General features: G+C 51.0%; 1 protein-coding gene across 1 annotated transcript in view; it reads right to left on the bottom strand.

Annotated features, from left to right (window-relative positions):
* Positions 1-18,896, bottom strand: part of MDGA1 (MAM domain containing glycosylphosphatidylinositol anchor 1) — a 245,798-nt gene that overhangs the window by 224,191 nt on the left and 2,711 nt on the right. Inside the window, exons 3-4 of the mRNA XM_089658457.1 lie at positions 12,858-12,997; positions 7,800-7,974 (exon numbers count right to left, since the gene is read on the bottom strand). Of these exons, the coding sequence (XP_089514583.1) occupies positions 7,800-7,974; positions 12,858-12,997 (315 nt within the window). The remainder of the gene's footprint in view (positions 1-7,799; positions 7,975-12,857; positions 12,998-18,896) is intronic.

Here is an 18,896-nt window from a genome sequence, read left to right as displayed (position 1 = left end):
GCGATTTTGATCCGAATTTGGATGGGTGCTACTTGGATGTGATTTTGATGTGACTTAGTCTGCCGCAGGAAAAAAAGTAAGTGCCAGAGAGTGTAAAGTTGCATCAAGGTCGTATCCAAGTCACATCAATCGAAAGTCGCATCAAAGTCACGCTCATCCAACATCTCATCATAGTCACATCCAAGTCACACCCATCCTAAGTCGCATCAAAGTCACACCCATCCTAAGTCGCATCAAAGTCACATCCAAGTCACACCCATCCTAAGTCGCATCAAAGCCACAGTCATATCAAAGTCGCATCCAAGTCACACCCATCCAAAGTCACATCAAAGTCACATGCAAATCACACCCATCTAAAGTCACATCAAAGTCACATGCAAATCACACCCATCTAAAGTCACATCAAAGTGGCATCCAAGTCACACCCATCCTAAGTTCCATCAAAGCCACAGTCGTATCAAAGTCGCATCCAAGTCACACCCATCCAAAGTCACAACAAAGGCACATCCAAGTCACACCCATCTAAAGTCACATCAAAGTCACATGCAAGTCACACCTATCCTAAGTCGCATCAAAGCCACAGTCGTATCAAAGTCGCATCCAAGTCACACCCATCCAAAGTCACAACAAAGGCACATCCAAGTCACACCCATCTAAAGTCACATCAAAGTCACATCCAAGTCACACCTATCCTAAGTCGCATCAAAGCCACAGTCGTATTAAAGTCGCATCCAAGTCACACCCATCCAAAGTCACATCAAAGTCACATCCAAATCACACCCATCTAAAGTCACATCAAAGTTGCATCCAAGTCACACCCATCCTAAGTCGCATCAAAGCCACAGTCGCATCAAAGTTGCACCCAAGTCACACCCATCCAAAGTAACAACAAAGTCGCATCCAAGTCACACCCATCCAAAGTCACATCAAAGTAACATCCAAGTCACACTCATCCTAAGTCGCATCAAAGTCGCCACCAAGTCACACCCATCTAAAGTAACATCAAAGTCTCATCCAAGTCACACCCATCCAAAGTCCCACTACATGAACCAAACTGTTAGGGACAGTTTTTTCTGCATGCAAAACGCACAGAAAGTAGGAGATATGGTTGTCAATGCCATAGTTCCCATCAGCGCTTGCAGTTCCAGTGCGTTCCGGATGCAGAAAAAAAAAATAGAACTGCATTTTTCCTGCACAAAAATGTACTGGAACGCGGTAGAATGCATCAAAGACGCACCAAAAGCACACATGTCCCTATTTAAATTAAAGAAAAAGAGAGAGAAAAAATTAACTGGAAAGTATCAAAAACGGACCGGAAACGCGTAAAAAAAAGCATCAAAAACTAACCAGATTGTGCCAAAAAACGCGCATTCAGAAACATATCCAGAACGCATCTGAACTGTGTTCTATGGTGGGAACCGATCCTTATACTTAGAAAAAAAAAAATCAAAAAAAGCATAAAAAACGCAACATTTGCGTTTTTGGTGCGTTTCCATCAAAGTCTATTGCCCCCAAAAAACTCAATCTGCCGAATGAAAAAAGTTCCTGCCCCCTCCAGAAAAAAGAAAACAACGCACCGGCTGAAAACGCACAGATGTGAACTAGATTCCTAGGAATTCGTGTTAAATGGACTGCAGTGCGTTTCTGCGAACTAGAAAACGCACAGAAATCCGTACAAACGTGAACCGAGGATTAGCGTCCAGCAAACGTGCTAAACATTGTGTATTTGCGAGCATTCACTGAACACGCGAAAAAGGCACACCGCTTCTGCGGCGCCATTCATTCTTAATTTCACCCCAAATGGCATCCAGCAGATGCCTATTTTTTGCGTGCGTCAAAATGTGGAAACTGCGCCAAAACACGTGGATAAAAAAAGTACAAGTGAAGCCCAATGCCCAAAAAGGTTCAGGAGCTTCGTCAGCACGTTTGAGGCCGCGCGGCATGGAAACGTGCAAAAAAAATAAAAACGTGCGTTTCGCCGGCGCCAGGAGTTCGGGGTGGGGAGTCGCTTTCTTCTGGACTTTGCAGCCCGAAAGCCAAATCCTCCCGAAGTATAATGACTTCCCTCGCCGTCCCACCGGGTCCGGGAGATGAATGCCGGAGCAGGGGCGGATTGACCATTCACTGTCCGAGGGCCCGGGGTCAGTAGGGGGCCCCATGAAATGCCCCTTTTATAGGCTTTTTTGGGTGTGCATTGAGTGTGAGCGAGGACACAGGGGCCCCATGATCCCCTATTGCCCAGGGGCCCCATGAGTTGTCAGTCCATCCCTGTGCCGGAGTCCAGCTGTAGACGTTCCGCAGCCTGCAGCGATTTCCAGTCATGGGCCCCATCCCATGATCCCCTATTTCCCGGGGTCAGTAGGGGGCCCCATGAAATGCCCCTGGTACCTTTTATAGGCTTTTTTGGGTGTGCTTTGAGTGTGAGCGAGGACACAGGGGCCCCATGATCCCCTATTGCCCAGGGGCCTCATGAGTTGTCAGTCCATCCCTGTGCCGGAGTCCAGCTGTAGACGTTCCGCAGCCTGCAGCGATTTCCAGTCATGGGCCCCATCCCATGATCCCCTATTTCCCGGGGTCAGTAGGGGGCCCCATGAAATGCCCCTGGTACCTTTTATAGGCTTTTTTGGGTGTGCTTTGAGTGTGGGCGAGGACACAGGGGCCCCATGATCCCCTATTGCCCGGGGGCCCCATGAGTTGTCAGTCCGCCCCTGTGCCGGAGTCCAGCTGTAGACGTTCCGCGGCCTGCAGCCATTTCCAGTCATGGGCCCCATGATCCCCTATTTCCCGGGGGCCCCATGAGTTGTCAGTCCGTCCCTGTGCCGGAGTCCAGCTGTATACGTTCCGCGGACCGCAGTGATTTCCCCCCCCCCACGCAAAACGACATTCACTTTACGGAGAAGAAAGACGCTGAATTAAAGCGCGGCGGCGTCCCGGGGAGGTCCAATCAAATCAGCCGGCGAAGGATAACGAGACGGTGGCGTTCAGACACGACATTGGTGGGACTGTCAGGTGGAAGTCCAGCTTGGCGATGGAAATTTGGAAGCGGTGAGGGCCCGGCGTGCCAGGAGACAGGGGGGGGGGGGGACCGCGGGAGGGGGAGGGAGGCGCGCAAAAGATCTGCATGGATGGCGACGAGATGTGACATTTTCTGGAAGCTGCACATTATCCGCGGGGACAGATGGCTTCGCATCGCCGTACCTCTGCAACCCCCCCCCCCCACGGCTCCTGTTCCACATCTCATCTCAACAAGGTGTCGCTGAGCCGTGCGATCACGAGGCAATCAAATATGCCGAGGCAGCTGGCACCGCGCTAAAGAGATCCCCCGCGTCTCCGCCACCTCGCCAGCCACGCATCTTGCTAGACACAAAATCCACCCTCGTGTTCCGGGAGCACCGAGTCAACAGATACATGCGAGTCGCAGCAACTGCTGAGCATTTCTCGGGACGCTTAATATTTCGCTCGTGCGATTGGCGGCAGAGATATGTTGTCGCCGTGTTGGCGCAGAACGTTTATTATTCGTTCAGACCCCGGGAGTGACGTGGCATGCGATTTGCCATGTTGTGCGACTCGGAGATCGCATGGCGAGTCGCACACATTGTTTGCAATGAAAGCAGTCGTATCGGTGAGGTTCCGACTTCTAGGCTTGATGTCTTGCAAATCGCACCTCAAGTCGGAATACCATCCGAGTCTGAAATCCTGCGACTTCGCTGCAAATGAATCGATGTGACCCGGGTGTCAGGGCCCATCCACACCAACGCATTGCGGGAATGCATGGCAAAGCATGTGACTAATTGTCCGTCATCGCATGTCCACCAATACGGTACATCCCAAGTGCAGCCCTTGGAACACTATTCCTCCCACTGACACCAATGATGGGGCCACATCCCTCCCACTGACACCAATGATGGGGCCACATCCCTCCCACTGACACCAATGATGGGCCACTATTCCTCCCACTGACACCAATGATGGGGCACTATTCCTCCCACTGACACCAATGATGGGGCACTATTCCCCCCACTGACACCAATGATGGGGCACTATTCCTCCCACTGACACCAATGATTGGGCACTATTCCTCCCACTGATACCAATGATGGGACACTATTCCTCCCACTGACACCAATGATGGGCCACTATTCCTCCCACTGACACCAATGATGGGGCACTATTCCTCCCACTGACACCAATGATGGGGCACTATTCCTCCCACTGACACCAATGATGGGGCACTATTCCTCCCACTGACACCAATGATGGGGCACTATTCCTCCCACTGACACCAATGATGGGGCACTATTCCTCCCACTGACACCAATGATGGGGCACTATTCCTCCCACTGACACCAATGATGGGGCACTATTCCTCCCACTGATACCAATGATGGGACACTATTCCTCCCACTGACACCAATGATGGGGCACTATTCCTCCCACTGATACCAATGATGGGGCACTATTCCTCCCACTGATACCAATGATGGGACACTATTCCTCCCACTGACACCAATGATGGGGCACTATTCCTCCCACTGACACCAATGATGGGGCACTATTCCTCCCACTGACACCAATGATGGGGCTCCATTCCTCCCACTGACACCAATGGTGGGGCACTATTCCTCTCATTGACACCCAATGATGGGTTCACCAAGGCAGGACATTTTCTACTCCCAGTGACCCCAGTCTGGCCCCTCTAAAGTGTTTGTTTAAAAAAAACCCGTTTGGAGGGCCTTGGGCTAACTGAATGCATGGCAGCAGATCTGCTCTCTGTGCTCCTCTATGCAATGCAGATGTAGATATCAGTCTGGAGGATGGGCGGTCCTACGCAGGCTGCATCTACATAGGTAACCGACATGTTACATGAGCCGAAAGAACCGAAATCCAATGAATGAAAAGGGGCGGGGCCAAGGGCAGACAGGTTAGAAGGAAAAAAGCTACGCGATGGTTGAAGTCCTCCAGCCAGGAAATGAGGCGGAGCTCTCTCTGACTTGCTGCAGCTTCTAATGTACATTGTGAGAAGCTCACAGCGTGCGGTGAAATCAGAGTAAGGCAGGCCATACATGGGTCAAATTCTGAACGTTTTTTCATCCAAAAATCAAAAACGTTGTTCGCTCGGTAATCCGATGGAGCCATCAATGATTTTGAAAATCGGCCGACCAAGTCATAAAGTTCCCCAGTCATATCACCCCATATAACAGGCAAAACTTCCGTTCCTTCCAGGTCGCGGCTCATGCACATATTCTTTTTGGAAAAACGATCGTACGATTTGCCCATCATTGAGTCGAAAATCGGTTGTTTTTCACGAATTTTCCAACATGCCCGATCACCGAAAAGGGGAGGAACCACGAAAATCGGCCGGTGCCATTGACCCACTAATACAGCAAAAATCGGCCGATTATTCTTAGGTCCAATTTTTGGATGAAAAATCGGTCGAATTTCGACCCATGTATGGCCGGTATAAGCCACTTCAGTCCAGGAGAGATGCCGGTACAACCGGGCAAGACTGAAGGGAAGGCCGGAGGTTGGATTTACTGTGGAAGGGTCTTTGTTCATTATATATTATCTGAGCTCTTAGAAAAAGGGGCGGACTGACCATTTGGAAACTTGGGCACTGCCCGAGGGCCCGGGGTCAGTAGGGGGCCCCATGAGATGCCCCTGGTACTTTTTTCATAGGCTTTTTTGAGTTTGGGCAAGGATCCCCTATTGCCCGAGGTCCCCATGAGTTGTCAGTCCGCCCCTGCTTAGAAGTCGATCTAGCCTAGATAGAGTTTGGGCAAGGATCCCCTATTGCCCGGGGGCCCCATGAGTTGTCAGTCGGCCCCTGCTTAGAAGTCGATCTAGCCTAGGTCAGGTCATCAGAAGGATCCTAGCTTCTGGCAGGTTCATGTTCCTGGTCAGCGTTGCTCCTCAGAACAATGGTGGAAGATCAGCTTTTACAAGCAGCAGCACAAAGCCCTCTGAGATGTCACCACCAGGAGCTTCATGTTACCAAGTCCATGTGAAGAGTAGATGTTAGTATGACAAGGCCACAGTCCGCTCCATTCACCCATAGTTCTAAATGTGAATTGTTAAAGCAGAAAACGGACAGTTAGTGCTTTAACGGTGAACATTTCGGGACCCAACCTGACGAGCAACTGGCGTGAACTGAGAGAGCAAAGGAACCAGAAGGTTTGAGGAGCTAAACAGGTCTATGTCATTAAGGTGTTCCCCATTGGAAGCATCCGGTCAACTGGAGAACTCAGGGAATTAGAACGTGGAATTCTGGATCCCAATCCTTTATAGTAAATAGGTTAATAAAGTTTACATTGTGGTCTAATATGGTGGTGAACAATATGAGGGTGACCAATATGGGGGTGAGAAATGAGGGTGACCAATATGGTAGTGAGCAATATGGTGGTGACAAATATGAGGATGACCAATATGGTGGTGACCAATATGAGGGTGACCAATATGGGGGTGACCAATATGGTAGTGAGAAATGAGGGTGACCAATATGGTGGTAACCAATATGGGGGTTACCAACATGGTGGTGAGAAATGAGGGTGACCAATATGGTGGTGACCAATATGAGGGTGACCAATATGGTGGTGACCAATATGGTGGTGACCAACATGGTGGTGACAAATATGAGGGTGACCAATATGGTGGTGACCAATATAGGGGTGACCAACATGGTGGTGACCAATATGGTGGTGACAAATATGAGGGTGACCAATACGGGGGTGACCAACATGGTGGTGACCAATATGGTGGTGACAAATATGAGGGTGACCAATATGGTGGTGACAAATATGGGGTGACCAATATGGTGGTGACCAATATGGGGGTGAGCAATATGGTGGTGACAAATATGAGGGTGACCAATATGGGGGTGACCAATATGGGGGTGACCAATATGAGGATGGCCAATATAGTTTTGACCAATATGGGATGGCCAATATGAGGGTGACCAATATGGTGGTGACCAATATGGAGGTGACCAATATGGGATGGCCAATATGGGGGTGACCAATATGGTGGTGACCAATATGGGAGTGACCTATATTTTGGTGATCAATATAGGGGCGACCAATATGGTGGTGACCAATATGAGGGTGACCAATATGGGGGCGACCAATATGAGGGTGACCAATATGGTGGATGGCCAATATGGTTTTGACCAATATGGGATGGCCAATATGAGGGTGACCAATATGGTGGTGACCAATATGGAGGTGACCAATATGGGATGGCCAATATGAGGGTGACCAATATGGTGGTGACCAATATGGAGGTGACCAATATGGGGGTGACCAATATGAGGGTGACCAGTATGGTGGTGACCAATATGGCTAAGCTACCAGAGAAAATTCCAACATTTGGTGGAGACTAGAAAGAAGCTACAACAACAATAAATTAGCTTGACTGGTGGACCTTCTATTGGATTGGTATTTATGTCCTCCTTAGGAAGCACATTGAGCCACTTTATCATGCTTGGCCGATCACAAGGACACAAGGTTCAATAACTCAATTAGCCATGGCATTCCTTGGCCCCAAGTGACCAGACGGGAACTAATCGTATTATTCTGCTCATCAAACTACGTTCCATGGGATTAGAGTTATCTGGTCTATAGACAGGAAGGTCTCTCTCACGCTGATCAGTGGTTTGGAAGCTACCAAGTCTACCACCCATCCCTCCCCTTTCCTTTGCTCTACAGGACAAGCCGCCCATCACGTTGGGGCCTGACGAGGTTCCGGGAGATCTGACCACACAATAGAACTGTGGGAATTTCTGGGCAGCCTTTAAAATGACTTACACTGCACATCTACTCGAATGGACTTGATGGCCGGGACCCCAACCCCATTGTCGGCTTTACAATAGTATCGACCACCCTGCATCCTCTGAACCTTCTCTATGCGCAGGGTCTCGTTGTAGATGGAGGTCTCCTGGAACTTCTCCGAGGCGCTGCCTGCTGTCTTTGTCCACCGCACCTGGAAAAAACCAAGAGAAAGAGCTCTCCATTAAATGAAATGCATATCGACCCTTTATTTATTTTCTTGTGCATTCCTACAGCACCAAAATACAGAAGGTTCCCATCTGTCTCTGCACCACAGGAGCTTACACTCTAATGTCCCCTCCCCCACAGTCACATCAGTCTCTGCACCAGAGGAGCTTACACTCTAATGTGTCCCCCCCCCACAGTCACATCAGTCTCTGCACCACAGGAGCTTACACTCTAATGTCCCCTCCCCCACAGTCACATCAGTCTCTGCACCACAGGAGCTTACACTCTAATGTCCCCTCACCCACAGTCACATCAGTCTCTGCACCAGAGGAGCTTACACTCTAATGTCCCCTCCCCCCACAGTCACATCAGTCTCTGTACCAGAGGAGCTTACACTCTAATGTCTCCTCCCCCAAAGTCACATCAGTCTCTGCACCAGAGGAGCTTACACTCTAATGTCCCCTCCCCCACAGTCACATCAGTCTCTGCACCAGAGGAGCTTACACTCTAATGTCTCCTCCCCCCACAGTCACATCAGTCTCTGCACCAGAGGAGCTTACACTCTAATGTCCCCACCCCCACAGTCACATCAGTCTATGTACCAGAGGAGCTTACACTCTAATGACCCCTCCCCCACAGTCACATCAGTCTCTGTACCAGAGTAGCTTACGCTCTAATGTCCCCTCCCCCACATATTATTATTCATTTCCATAGCTCTGACATATAACCAGTGCCAGGGGCGGACTGACCATTGGGGTTCTCGGGCACTGCCCGAGGGCCCGGGGTCAGTAGGAGACCCCATGAGATGTCCCTGGTACCTTTCATAGGCTTTTTTGGGTGTGGTTTGAGTGTGGGTGAGGACACAGGGGCCCCATGATGCCCTATTGCCCGGGGGCCCCATGAGTTGTCAGTCCGCCCCTGCCCAGTGCTGTACAGAGAACACTGAGCCAGTCACATCAGTCTCTGTACCAGAGGAGCTGACACTCTACTGTCCACACCACAAACACACACTCTGGACCCAACTTTGTCAGGAGCCACTTGAACCTTCCAGAACATTCTGAGGTTGTGGGAGATAATAGAAAGGTAATAATGTCCAATCACAGGGAGATCATGTGAAGTCTTTGGAGTCCAAGCTCTGTATGTTACTAAACCAAGGACCCCAGTGCTGCCAAGGAGCCGTGGAAGCCTTTGGTCCAGGAAGAGGTCCATCGGGCGGTTCAGGCAGGGGCGGACTGACAACTCATGGGCCCTCGGGCAATAGGGGATCATGGGGCCCCTGTGTCCTCGCCCACACTCAAACCACACCCAAAAAAGCCTATGAAAGGTACCAGGGGCATCTCATGGGGCCCCCTACTGACCCCGGGCCCTCGGGCAGTGCCCGAGTACTCCAATGGTCAGTCCACCCCTGGGTCCAGGAAAGATCACATGACCTTTTCTTCTCCCTTATCCAGTCTAAATGGGCAGTTGGTCATGGCAAAGACCGGAGATGTGGACAACAGAAAAACGGCTTTCATTTCAGATTCATTCGTTAAGTTAATCATTTTGTTCGTTAACATTCGTTATCTTCGAACGATTCGTTTTTTGGAATATGTTTTTCATATTCGGATTTGTTTCGTTATTTTTTTACATCGATTCGAGATTCACAAGATGGCTATATTCATTCTATTCTCATCTATTCTTGTTATTTCTATTCTATTCTTTTTTTTATTCTATTCTCTTCGATTTTATTCTGTTCTTTTATTTTCTAAAGAGGTTCTAAAGACTCAAGGTTTGTTACCTTTATGTATGCTAAGAAATATTCTTTGTGCACCCCCCCCCCCTCACAATCTTCAGCTGAGCCCCCTCCGATGCCTCCCCCTGTACTGTGCCCTTCTGCCTCCTCCCTGTACTGTGCCCTTCTGCCTCCTCCCTGTACTGTGCCCTTCTGCCTCCCCCCAGTACTGTGCCCTTCTGCCTCCCCCCTGTACTGTGCCCTTCTGCCTCCCCCCAGTACTGTGCCCTTCTGCCTCCCCCCTGTACTGTGCCCTTCTGCCTCCTCCCTGTACTGTGCCCTTCTGCCTCCTCCCTGTACTGTGCCCTTCTGCCTCCCCCCAGTACTGTGCCCTTCTGCCTCCCCCCTGTACTGTGCCCTTCTGCCTCCCCCCTGTACTGTGCCCTTCTGCCTCCCCCCTGTACTGTGCCCTTCTGCCTCCTCCCTGTACTGTGCCCTTCTGCCTCCCCCCAGTACTGTGCCCTTCTGCCTCCCCCCAGTACTGTGCCCTTCTGCCTCCTCCCTGTACTGTGCCCTTCTGCCTCCCCCCTGTACTGTGCCCTTCTGCCTCCCCCAGTACTGTGCCCTTCTGCCTCCCCCAGTACTGTGCCCTTCTGCCTCCCCCCTGTACTGTGCCCTTCTGCCTCCCCCCTGTACTGGGCCCTTCTGCCTCCCCCCAGTACTGTGCCCTTCTGCCTCCCCCAGTACTGTGCCCTTCTGCCTACCCCTGTACTGTGCCCTTCTGCCTCTCCCTGCACTGTGCCCTTCTGCCTCCCCCCATACTGTGCCCTTCTGCCTCCCCCTGTACTGTGCCCTTCTGCCTCCCCCAGTACTGTGCCCTTCTGCCTCCCCCCTGTACTGTGCCCTTCTGCCTCCCCCCAGTACTGTGCCCTTCTGCCTCCCCCAGTACTGTGCCCTTCTGCCTACCCCTGTACTGTGCCCTTCTGCCTCCCCCCAGTACTGTGCCCTTCTGCCTACCCCTGTACTGTGCCCTTCTGCCTCCCCCCAGTACTGTGCCCTTCTGCCTACCCCTGTACTGTGCCCTTCTGCCTCCCCCCAGTACTGTGCCCTTCTGCCTCCCCCAGTACTGTGCCCTTCTGCCTCCCCCAGTACTGTGCCCTTCTGCCTCCCCCTGTACTGTGCCCTTCTGCCTCCCCCAGTACTGTGCCCTTCTGCCTACCCCTGTACTGTGCCCTTCTGCCTCCCCCAGTACTGTGCCCTTCTGCCTCCCCCTGTACTGTGCCCTTCTGCCTACCCCCGTACTGTGCCCTTCTGCCTCCCCCCTGTACTGTGCCCTTCTGCCTCCCCCCAGTACTGTGTCCTTCTGCCTACCCCTGTACTGTGCCCTTCTGCCTACCCCTGTACTGTGCCCTTCTGCCTCCCCCCAGTACTGTGCCCTTCTGCCTACCCCTGTACTGTGCCCTTCTGCCTCCCCCCTGTACTGTGCCCTTCTGCCTACCCCTGTACTGTGCCCTTCTGCCTACCCCTGTACTGTGCCCTTCTGCCTCCCCCCTGTACTGTGCCCTTCTGCCTCCCCCCAGTACTGTGCCCTTCTGCCTACCCCTGTACTGTGCCCTTCTGCCTCCCCCCAGTACTGTGCCCTTCTGCCTACCCCTGTACTGTGCCCTTCTGCCTCCCCCCATACTGTGCCCTTCTGCCTCCCCCATACTGTGCCCTTCTGCCTCCCCCAGTACTGTGCCCTTCTGCCTCCCCCCTGTACTGTGCCCTTCTGCCTCCCCCAGTACTGTGCCCTTCTGCCTCCCCCCCTGTACTGCCTCCCCCCATACTGTGCCCTTCTGCCTCCCCCCATACTGTGCCCTTCTGCCTCCCCCCATACTGTGCCCTTCTGCCTCCCCCCCTGTACTGTGCCCTTCTGCCTCCCTCTGTACTGTGCCCTTTTGCCTCCCCCCTGTACTGTGCCCCTCTGCCTCCCCCCTGTACTGTGCCCCCCTGCCCCCTCCCTGTACTGTGCCCATCTGCCTCCCCCCTGTACTGTGTCCTTCTGCCTCCCTCCCCTGTACTGTGCCCCTCTGCCTCCCCCCTGTACTGTGCCCTTTTGCCTCCCCCCTGTACTGTGCTCTTCTGCCTCCCCCCTGCACCGTGCTCTTCTGCCTCCCCCCTGTACTGTGCTCTTCTGCCTCCCCCCCCCCTGTACTTTGCCCTTCTGCCTCCCCCCTGTACTGTGCCCTTCTGCCTCCTCCCTGTACTGTGCCCTTCTGCCTCCCCCCCATGTACTGTGCCCTTCTGCCTCCTCCCTGTACTGTGCCCTTCTGCCCCCCCCCCCCTTTGTGTTGATTAGCCTTTGATTTATGGCACGTTTTATTATTAATTAAAATCAATTTTATTGAAAGTACTAAGAAATCGATGTTTAATTCCATCAACTATTTATACTTTAGTTCTTGAGAGTAGGAGCGAAAATTGGGGCAGGCTGGTAGGGGCCCCAGTGCATTACTTTGCCCAGGGGCCCATGATGCTATCAAGACGGCCCTGCCTAATGGGGAGGAGCCTGGAGCGCCGGGAGGGGACCCAAACAGAAGAGGATTGGGAGCAGCTGTGTGCAAAACTACAGCACAGAGCAGGTAAGTAGGACACGCTTCTTATTAAAAATATATATATTTTATTCCTTTATATCTTATTTTCCATTCAATATTATTCTATTCTGTTTTATTCTATTCTGTTCTATTCTATTCCTTTATATCCTATTTTATTCTTTTATTTTCCATTCAATATTATTCTATTCAGTTTTATTCTTTTTTTTTGTTCTGTTTTATTCTATTCTATTCTCTTCTATCCTATTCTATACAGCAGCCTAAGTAGGAATCATCATCTTATTTCACATGTATACATTACCGTCTTTATTACAATATGTTTCCATTTCCAATTCGAATGCACTTTCAAATTTGAATACATTTTTTTTTCTAATTCTTTTTCAAATTCGTATAATTTGTTGTGTTATAATTATTTGGGATTCGTTACATTCAGATACATCCGAATTCCTGAACAAGGAAAGTTTTATCCGAATCTTGATGGTCACGTAATGAACCTCAACGACCTGAGAATGCATTGCCGTGGAAGGTCTATGATTGGATGAGGATGAAGCCTGCGGATGAGGATGGTACCTGCGGTCGGGGATGTCCGCTGACCAGGCACTGCAGCACCAGCGTGTCGCCCTCTCGGATGGTGTAGACTCGCTCACTCACATTGTCATTATTGTCCACACAGGCCTGACTGCCATGGATGATCTGAGCCTGAGCCGGCGCTGCAAACAGAAGGAGGAGGGGATCAGTACATGATATGGGGGGGGGGGATCAGTACATGATATGGGGGGGGTCAGTACATGATATGGGGGGGGTCAGTCCATGGTATGGGGGAAGGGGGGGGGTCATTCACACAATGACAGGAAGAAATCAATAATAATTATATAAATATGTTTTACTTGGATCAGTGTGACGGACCAATGAGAAAGGACTTCAATAAAACAAAGTAAAGCCCCCCCCATACACAAGAGTCTTCCCTAGGAGTCCCACATTATATCTGAGTCCACCTTATGATTCTCTGCTCACATCAGAGTCCCCCATTACATCATGTCCCCCAGAGTCCCACATTACATCATGTCCCCCAGAGTCCCACATTACATCATGTCCCCCAGAGTCCCCCATTACATCATGTCCCCCATTACATTATGTCCCCCAGAGTCCCCCATTACATCATGTCCCCCATGTCCCCCATTACATCATGTCCACCAGAGTCCTCCATTACATCATGTCCGCCATAGTCCCCCAGAGTTCCCCATTACATCATGTCCCCCAGAGTCCCCGATTACATCATGTCCCCCATGTCCCCCATTACATCATGTCCACCAGAGTCCCCCATTACATCATGTCCGCCATAGTCCCCCAGAGTTCCCCATTACATCATGTCCCCCAGAGTCCCCGATTACATCATGTCCCCATGTCCTCCAGAGTTCCCCATTACTTCATGTTCCCCATGTCCCCCAGAGTCCTCCATTACATCATGTCCACCTTACGTCCCCCCCCCCCTCCTTACATAAGGGTCCCTATCAAAGTCCTCCCTTGCTTAAGGGTCCTCATCAGAGTCTCCCCTAATTCAGGGTCCCCATCAAATCCCCTCCCTTACTTCAGATTCCCCATTGGAGTCTCCCCTACTTCAGGGTCCCCATCAGAGTCTCCCTTACTTGAGGGTCCCATCAGAGTCCCCCCTTACTTTACATCAGAGTTCCTCCTTACTTTAGAGTCTTTATCAGATCCCCTCCCTTGCTTCAGGGTCCCCATTGGAATACCCTTTTACTTTAGGGTCCTCATCAGAGTTCCCCTTACATCAGGGTCCCCATCAGAGTCGCCCCTTACTTCAAGGTCCCCAACGGATTCCCCTCTTACTTTAGGGTCCTCATCAGAGTTTCTCTTACATCAGGATCCCCATTGGAGTCCCCTCTTACTTCAGGGTCCCCATCAGATTCCCTCCCTTACTTCAGAGTCCCCATTGGAGTCTCCCCTACTTCAAGGTCCCAATCAGAGTCCCCCTCACATCAGGGTCCCCCTCAGTGACCTCTTTACATCAGAGTCCCCCCTTAGCTGGGTACACACTGGGAGTGGGGGGGGCAGGTTTCTCACCCCCCCACCAAATAAAGAAATAAACAAGTTTGGACTTCAGCTACTCTTCCGTTTTGCTGGAAGTTTCTGTGGGAGAGACTCTGATAAGCTCCCCATCACAAGGTGGGGTCTCTGCGGAAATGAAGCGATCGTCTCCTTGTGATCACAAAGGCGTTCATTTGGAATGAGCTCCATAATTACGGCTAACCGCCTTCTCCATCAGGTGTCATCGATCTCCTCCGTATAAAAGGGACATCACTAAATAGAACGATTTCCTGGGCCTAATGACGAGGCGTGTCTCCTCCGACGTGGTCCTGCTTCGGCTCCATCGCCCGCCATTGATCCCATCTCCCTGTGATATTATAATGGGAGAATTGATGCGACCGAGCTCCTCCCGGGGAAATGATAGAAAGCGCTGAAAGGGCCACAATTAGGGCCGATTGTGAAGAGGAGAAGACGGATCTAATGGGACATTGTACTGGCGGAGTGTTCAGCCAATAAAGGAGACACTTCACCTCCCAGCCGGCGCGGCGCACAAATGATACTAATAATACATTTACTTCTGACGGTATTACAAAGGGTTGTGGTTACATTGTTCCATTTATCGGGAGGTCAGGAAAACCAGGAATGGGCTGCGGAACAGTGACACCGAGTGTTAGGCTACATTCACACGTGTGCGTTGTGGGAAAGCAAGCGTAATGGTGTGCACAGAAAGGTGTCAGTGGGAGGGACAATGTCCCATCATGGGTGTCAGTGGGAGGAATAGTGTCCCATCATTGGTGTCAGTGGGAGGGACAATGTCCCATGATGGGTGTCAGTGGGGGAATAGTGTCCCATCATTGGTGTCAGTGGGAGGGACAATGTCCCATCATGGGTGTCAGTGGGAGGAATAGTGCCCCATCATTGGTGTCAGTGGGAGGAATAGTGCCCCATCATTGGTGTCAGTGAGAGGAATAGTGTCCCATCATGGGTGTCAGTGGGAGGAATAGTGTCCCATCATTGGTGTCAGTGGGAGGAATAGTGACCCATCATTGGTGTCAGTGGGAGGAATAGTGTCCCATCATTGGTGTCAGTGGAAGGAATAGTACCCCATTGTTAGTGCCAGTGGGAGGAATAGTGCCCCATCATTGGTGTCAGTGGGAGGAATAGTGCCACATCATTGGTGTCAGTGGGAGGAATCATGCCCCATCATTGGTGTCAGTGGAAGGAATAGTGCCCCATCATTGGTATCAGTGGGAGGAATAGTGTCCCATCATTGGTATCAGTGGGTGGAATAGTGCCCCATCATTGGTGTCAGTGGGAGGAATAGTGCCCCATCATTGGTGTCAGTGGGAGGAATAGTGCCCTGTCATTGCTGTCAGTTGAAGGAATAGTGCCTCATCATTGGTGTCAGTGGGAGGAATAGTGCCCCATCATTGGTGTCAGTGGATGGAATAGTGCCCCATCATTGGTGTCAGTGGGAGGAGTAGTGCCCCATCATTGGTGTTTGTGATAGATTCTCCCTGTCTGTCTACCTGCAAGGTGATTGATATGACCAGTTTCTGGATGGAGACCAAACCTGATTTAAGCCAGCCAAGCCTGCAGTCTTATACTTGTGATACTGCATTTGTATCACGTGCTCCAAACTCCCTGTTTGTCTGCCTATCCTGCTAGTCTGGATTCCCTCATTGACGACCTCGGATCGCATACCGACCACACTCTGAAGCCTGAATTTTGACTACAGATCTGACCCGGAACATCCTGAACCTTGCCTGCCTTGTACCTGGACTGTCATTGAATCACTCTGCCTGTCTGCCAACCATAGGTACCTGTTTGCTGTGCTCAGTTTGCGTTTGCCCTGGCATGGTAGCCAGACATTATAGCATTCTGTATAAATCCTGGGGGCAACCGAGTACCAATAGGGTATTGGGAAAGGGGGCTGCTATAGGTGAAGTACACAGAAGCCAGTTATAGAGCCTGACCACCTGCTTTGGGGTAAGCGTGACAGTGCCCCGTTGTAGGTGTCAGTGGAAGAAATAGTGCCCCATTGTAGGTGTCAGTGGAAGGAATAGTCCCCCATCATAGGTGTCAGTGGAAGGAATAGTGCCTCATTGTAGGTGTCAGTGGAAGGAATAGTGCCCCATTGTAGGTGTCAGTGGAAGGAATAGTGCCCCATTGTAGGTGTCAGTAGGAGGAATAGCGCCCCATTGTAGGTGTCAGTGGAAGGAATAGTGCCCCTTTATAGGTGTCAGTGGAAGGAATAGCGCCCCATTGTAGGTGTCAGTAGGAGGAATAGCGCCCCATTGTAGGTGTCAGTGGAAGGAATAGTGCCCCATCATTGGTGTCAGTGGAAGGAATAGTGCCCCATTGTAGGTGTCAGTGGAAAGAATAGTGCCCCATTGTAGGTGTCAGTGGAAGGAATAGTGCCCCTTTGTAGATGTCAGTGGAAGGAATAGTGCCCCATCATTGGTGTCAGTGGAAGGAATAGTGCCCCATTGTAGGTGTCAGTGGAAAGAATAGTGCCCCATTGTAGGTGTCAGTGGAAGGAATAGTGCCCCTTTGTAGGTGTCAGTGGAAGGAATAGTGCCCCATCATTGGTGTCAGTGGGAGGAATAGTGCCCCATCATTGGTGTCAGTGGAAGGAATAGTGCCCCATCGTTGGTATCAGTGGAAGGAATAGTGCCCCATCATTGGTGTCAGTGGAAGGAATAGTGCCCCATTGTAGGTGTCAGTGGAAAGAATAGTGCCCCATTGTAGGTGTCAGTGGAAGGAATAGTGCCCCTTTGTAGGTGTCAGTGGAAGGAATAGTGCCCCATCATTGGTGTCAGTGGGAGGAATAGTGCCCCCATCATTGGTGTCAGTGGAAGGAATAGTGCCCCATCATTGGTGTCAGTGGGAGGAATAGTGCCCCATCATTGGTGTCAGTGGGAGGAATAGTGCCCCATCATTGGTGTCAGTGGGAGGAATAGTGCCCCATCATTGGTGTCAGTGGAAGGAATAGTGCCCCCATCATTGGTGTCAGTGGAAGGAATAGTGCCCCATTGTAGGTGTCAGTGGAAGGAATAGTGCCCCATCATTGGTGTCAGTGGGAGGAATAGTGTCCCATCATTGGTGTCAGTGGGAGGAATAGTGCCCCATCATTGGTGTCAGTGGAAGGAATAGTGCCCCATTGTAGGTGTCAGTGGAAGGAATAGTGTCCCACTGTAGGTGTCAGTAGGAGGAACAGTTTCTTGTACAAGTGGGAGGAATAATGCCCCAAGGACCAAATAAGGGTCTAAATTTGGTCATGTGCATCCTCTGCATCTTTCTCGCAGCTTTTTTTTTGCAGCTCCCTGCTGTTCTGGCCCACACCTTGGCCTTTGGGCAGAGGACCGCCTGTCTCCTGGGTGGAGTCCTGAATTACTGTCAGCCCCTTGTTTATAACAGCTCTGCACCCCTGCACACCCACAGCCTGCTGGGCTCTGGTAAAATCTGAACACAAGGTTAAATGCTCCCAAAGCTCTTTGAAGCCTCTGGACTCCAGAACCCAAACCAGGAACAACAAAACCTGGAGGAAAGAGCCTACACCTTTCCGCAGGGGTCCTCCTACCTCTCGGGTGCAGCCCTGAATTACCGACAGCCTCTTGTTTATAACAGCTGTGCACCCCTGCACACCCACAGCCTGCTGGGCTCTGGTAAAATCTGGACACAACGTTACAGGCTTCTTCCCTCCCAAAGCTCTTTGAAGCCTGTGGACGCCAGAACCCAATCCAGGAATAACAAAACCTGGAGAAAACAAAACCCAATTTTCTCATGTGCGACCTCTGTACCTTTCTTGCTGCTCCCTCCGCTCTTTTTTTTGCAGCTCCCTACTGCTCTGGCCCTTCGGTCAAGGTGACCACCTGTCTCCTGGATGGATCCTGAATTACTGTCAGCCCCTTGTTTACAACAGCTGAGCACTAATACACACACAGCCTGCTGGTCTCATGTAAAACCTGCACACAGAAGGTTAGAGGCATCTTCTCTCCCAGAGCCCTTTGAAGCCTTCATATTCCAGAACCCACAATGTATGGGGTAAATCCTGAACACCAAGGTTAGAGGTGTCTTCCTTCCCAGAGCCCTTTGAAGCCTTTGTATTCCAGAACCCACAATGCACGGGTAAATCCTGAACACCAAGGTTAGAGGTGTCTTCCCTCCCTGAGCCCTTTGAAGCCTTTGTATTCCAGAACCCACAATGCACTGGGTAAATCCTGAACACAAAGTTTAGAGGTATCTTCACTCTCAGAGCTCTCTGAAGACTCTGGATTCCAGAATCCACAATGCACGGGGTAAATCGTGAACACCAAGGTTAGAGGTGTCTTCCTTCCCTGAGCCCTTTGAAGCCTTTGTATTCCAGAACCCACAATGCACGGGGTAAATCCTGAACACCAAGGCTAGAGGTGTCTTCCTTCCCAGAGCCCTTTGAAGCCTTCATATTCCAGAACCCACAATGTACGGGGTAAATCCTGAACACCAAGGTTAGAGGTGTCTTCCCTCCCTGAGCCCTTTGAAGCCTTTGTATTCCAGAACCCACAATGCACGGGGTAAATC

Source organism: Staurois parvus, unplaced genomic scaffold (genome assembly GCF_062004578.1).
Source record: "Staurois parvus isolate SC_StPar_1 unplaced genomic scaffold, SC_StPar_1.0 ptg001071l, whole genome shotgun sequence".
In the NCBI taxonomy this organism is placed as follows: Eukaryota; Metazoa; Chordata; class Amphibia; order Anura; family Ranidae; genus Staurois; species Staurois parvus.
This window is presented reverse-complemented; position numbering and strand designations above follow the sequence as displayed.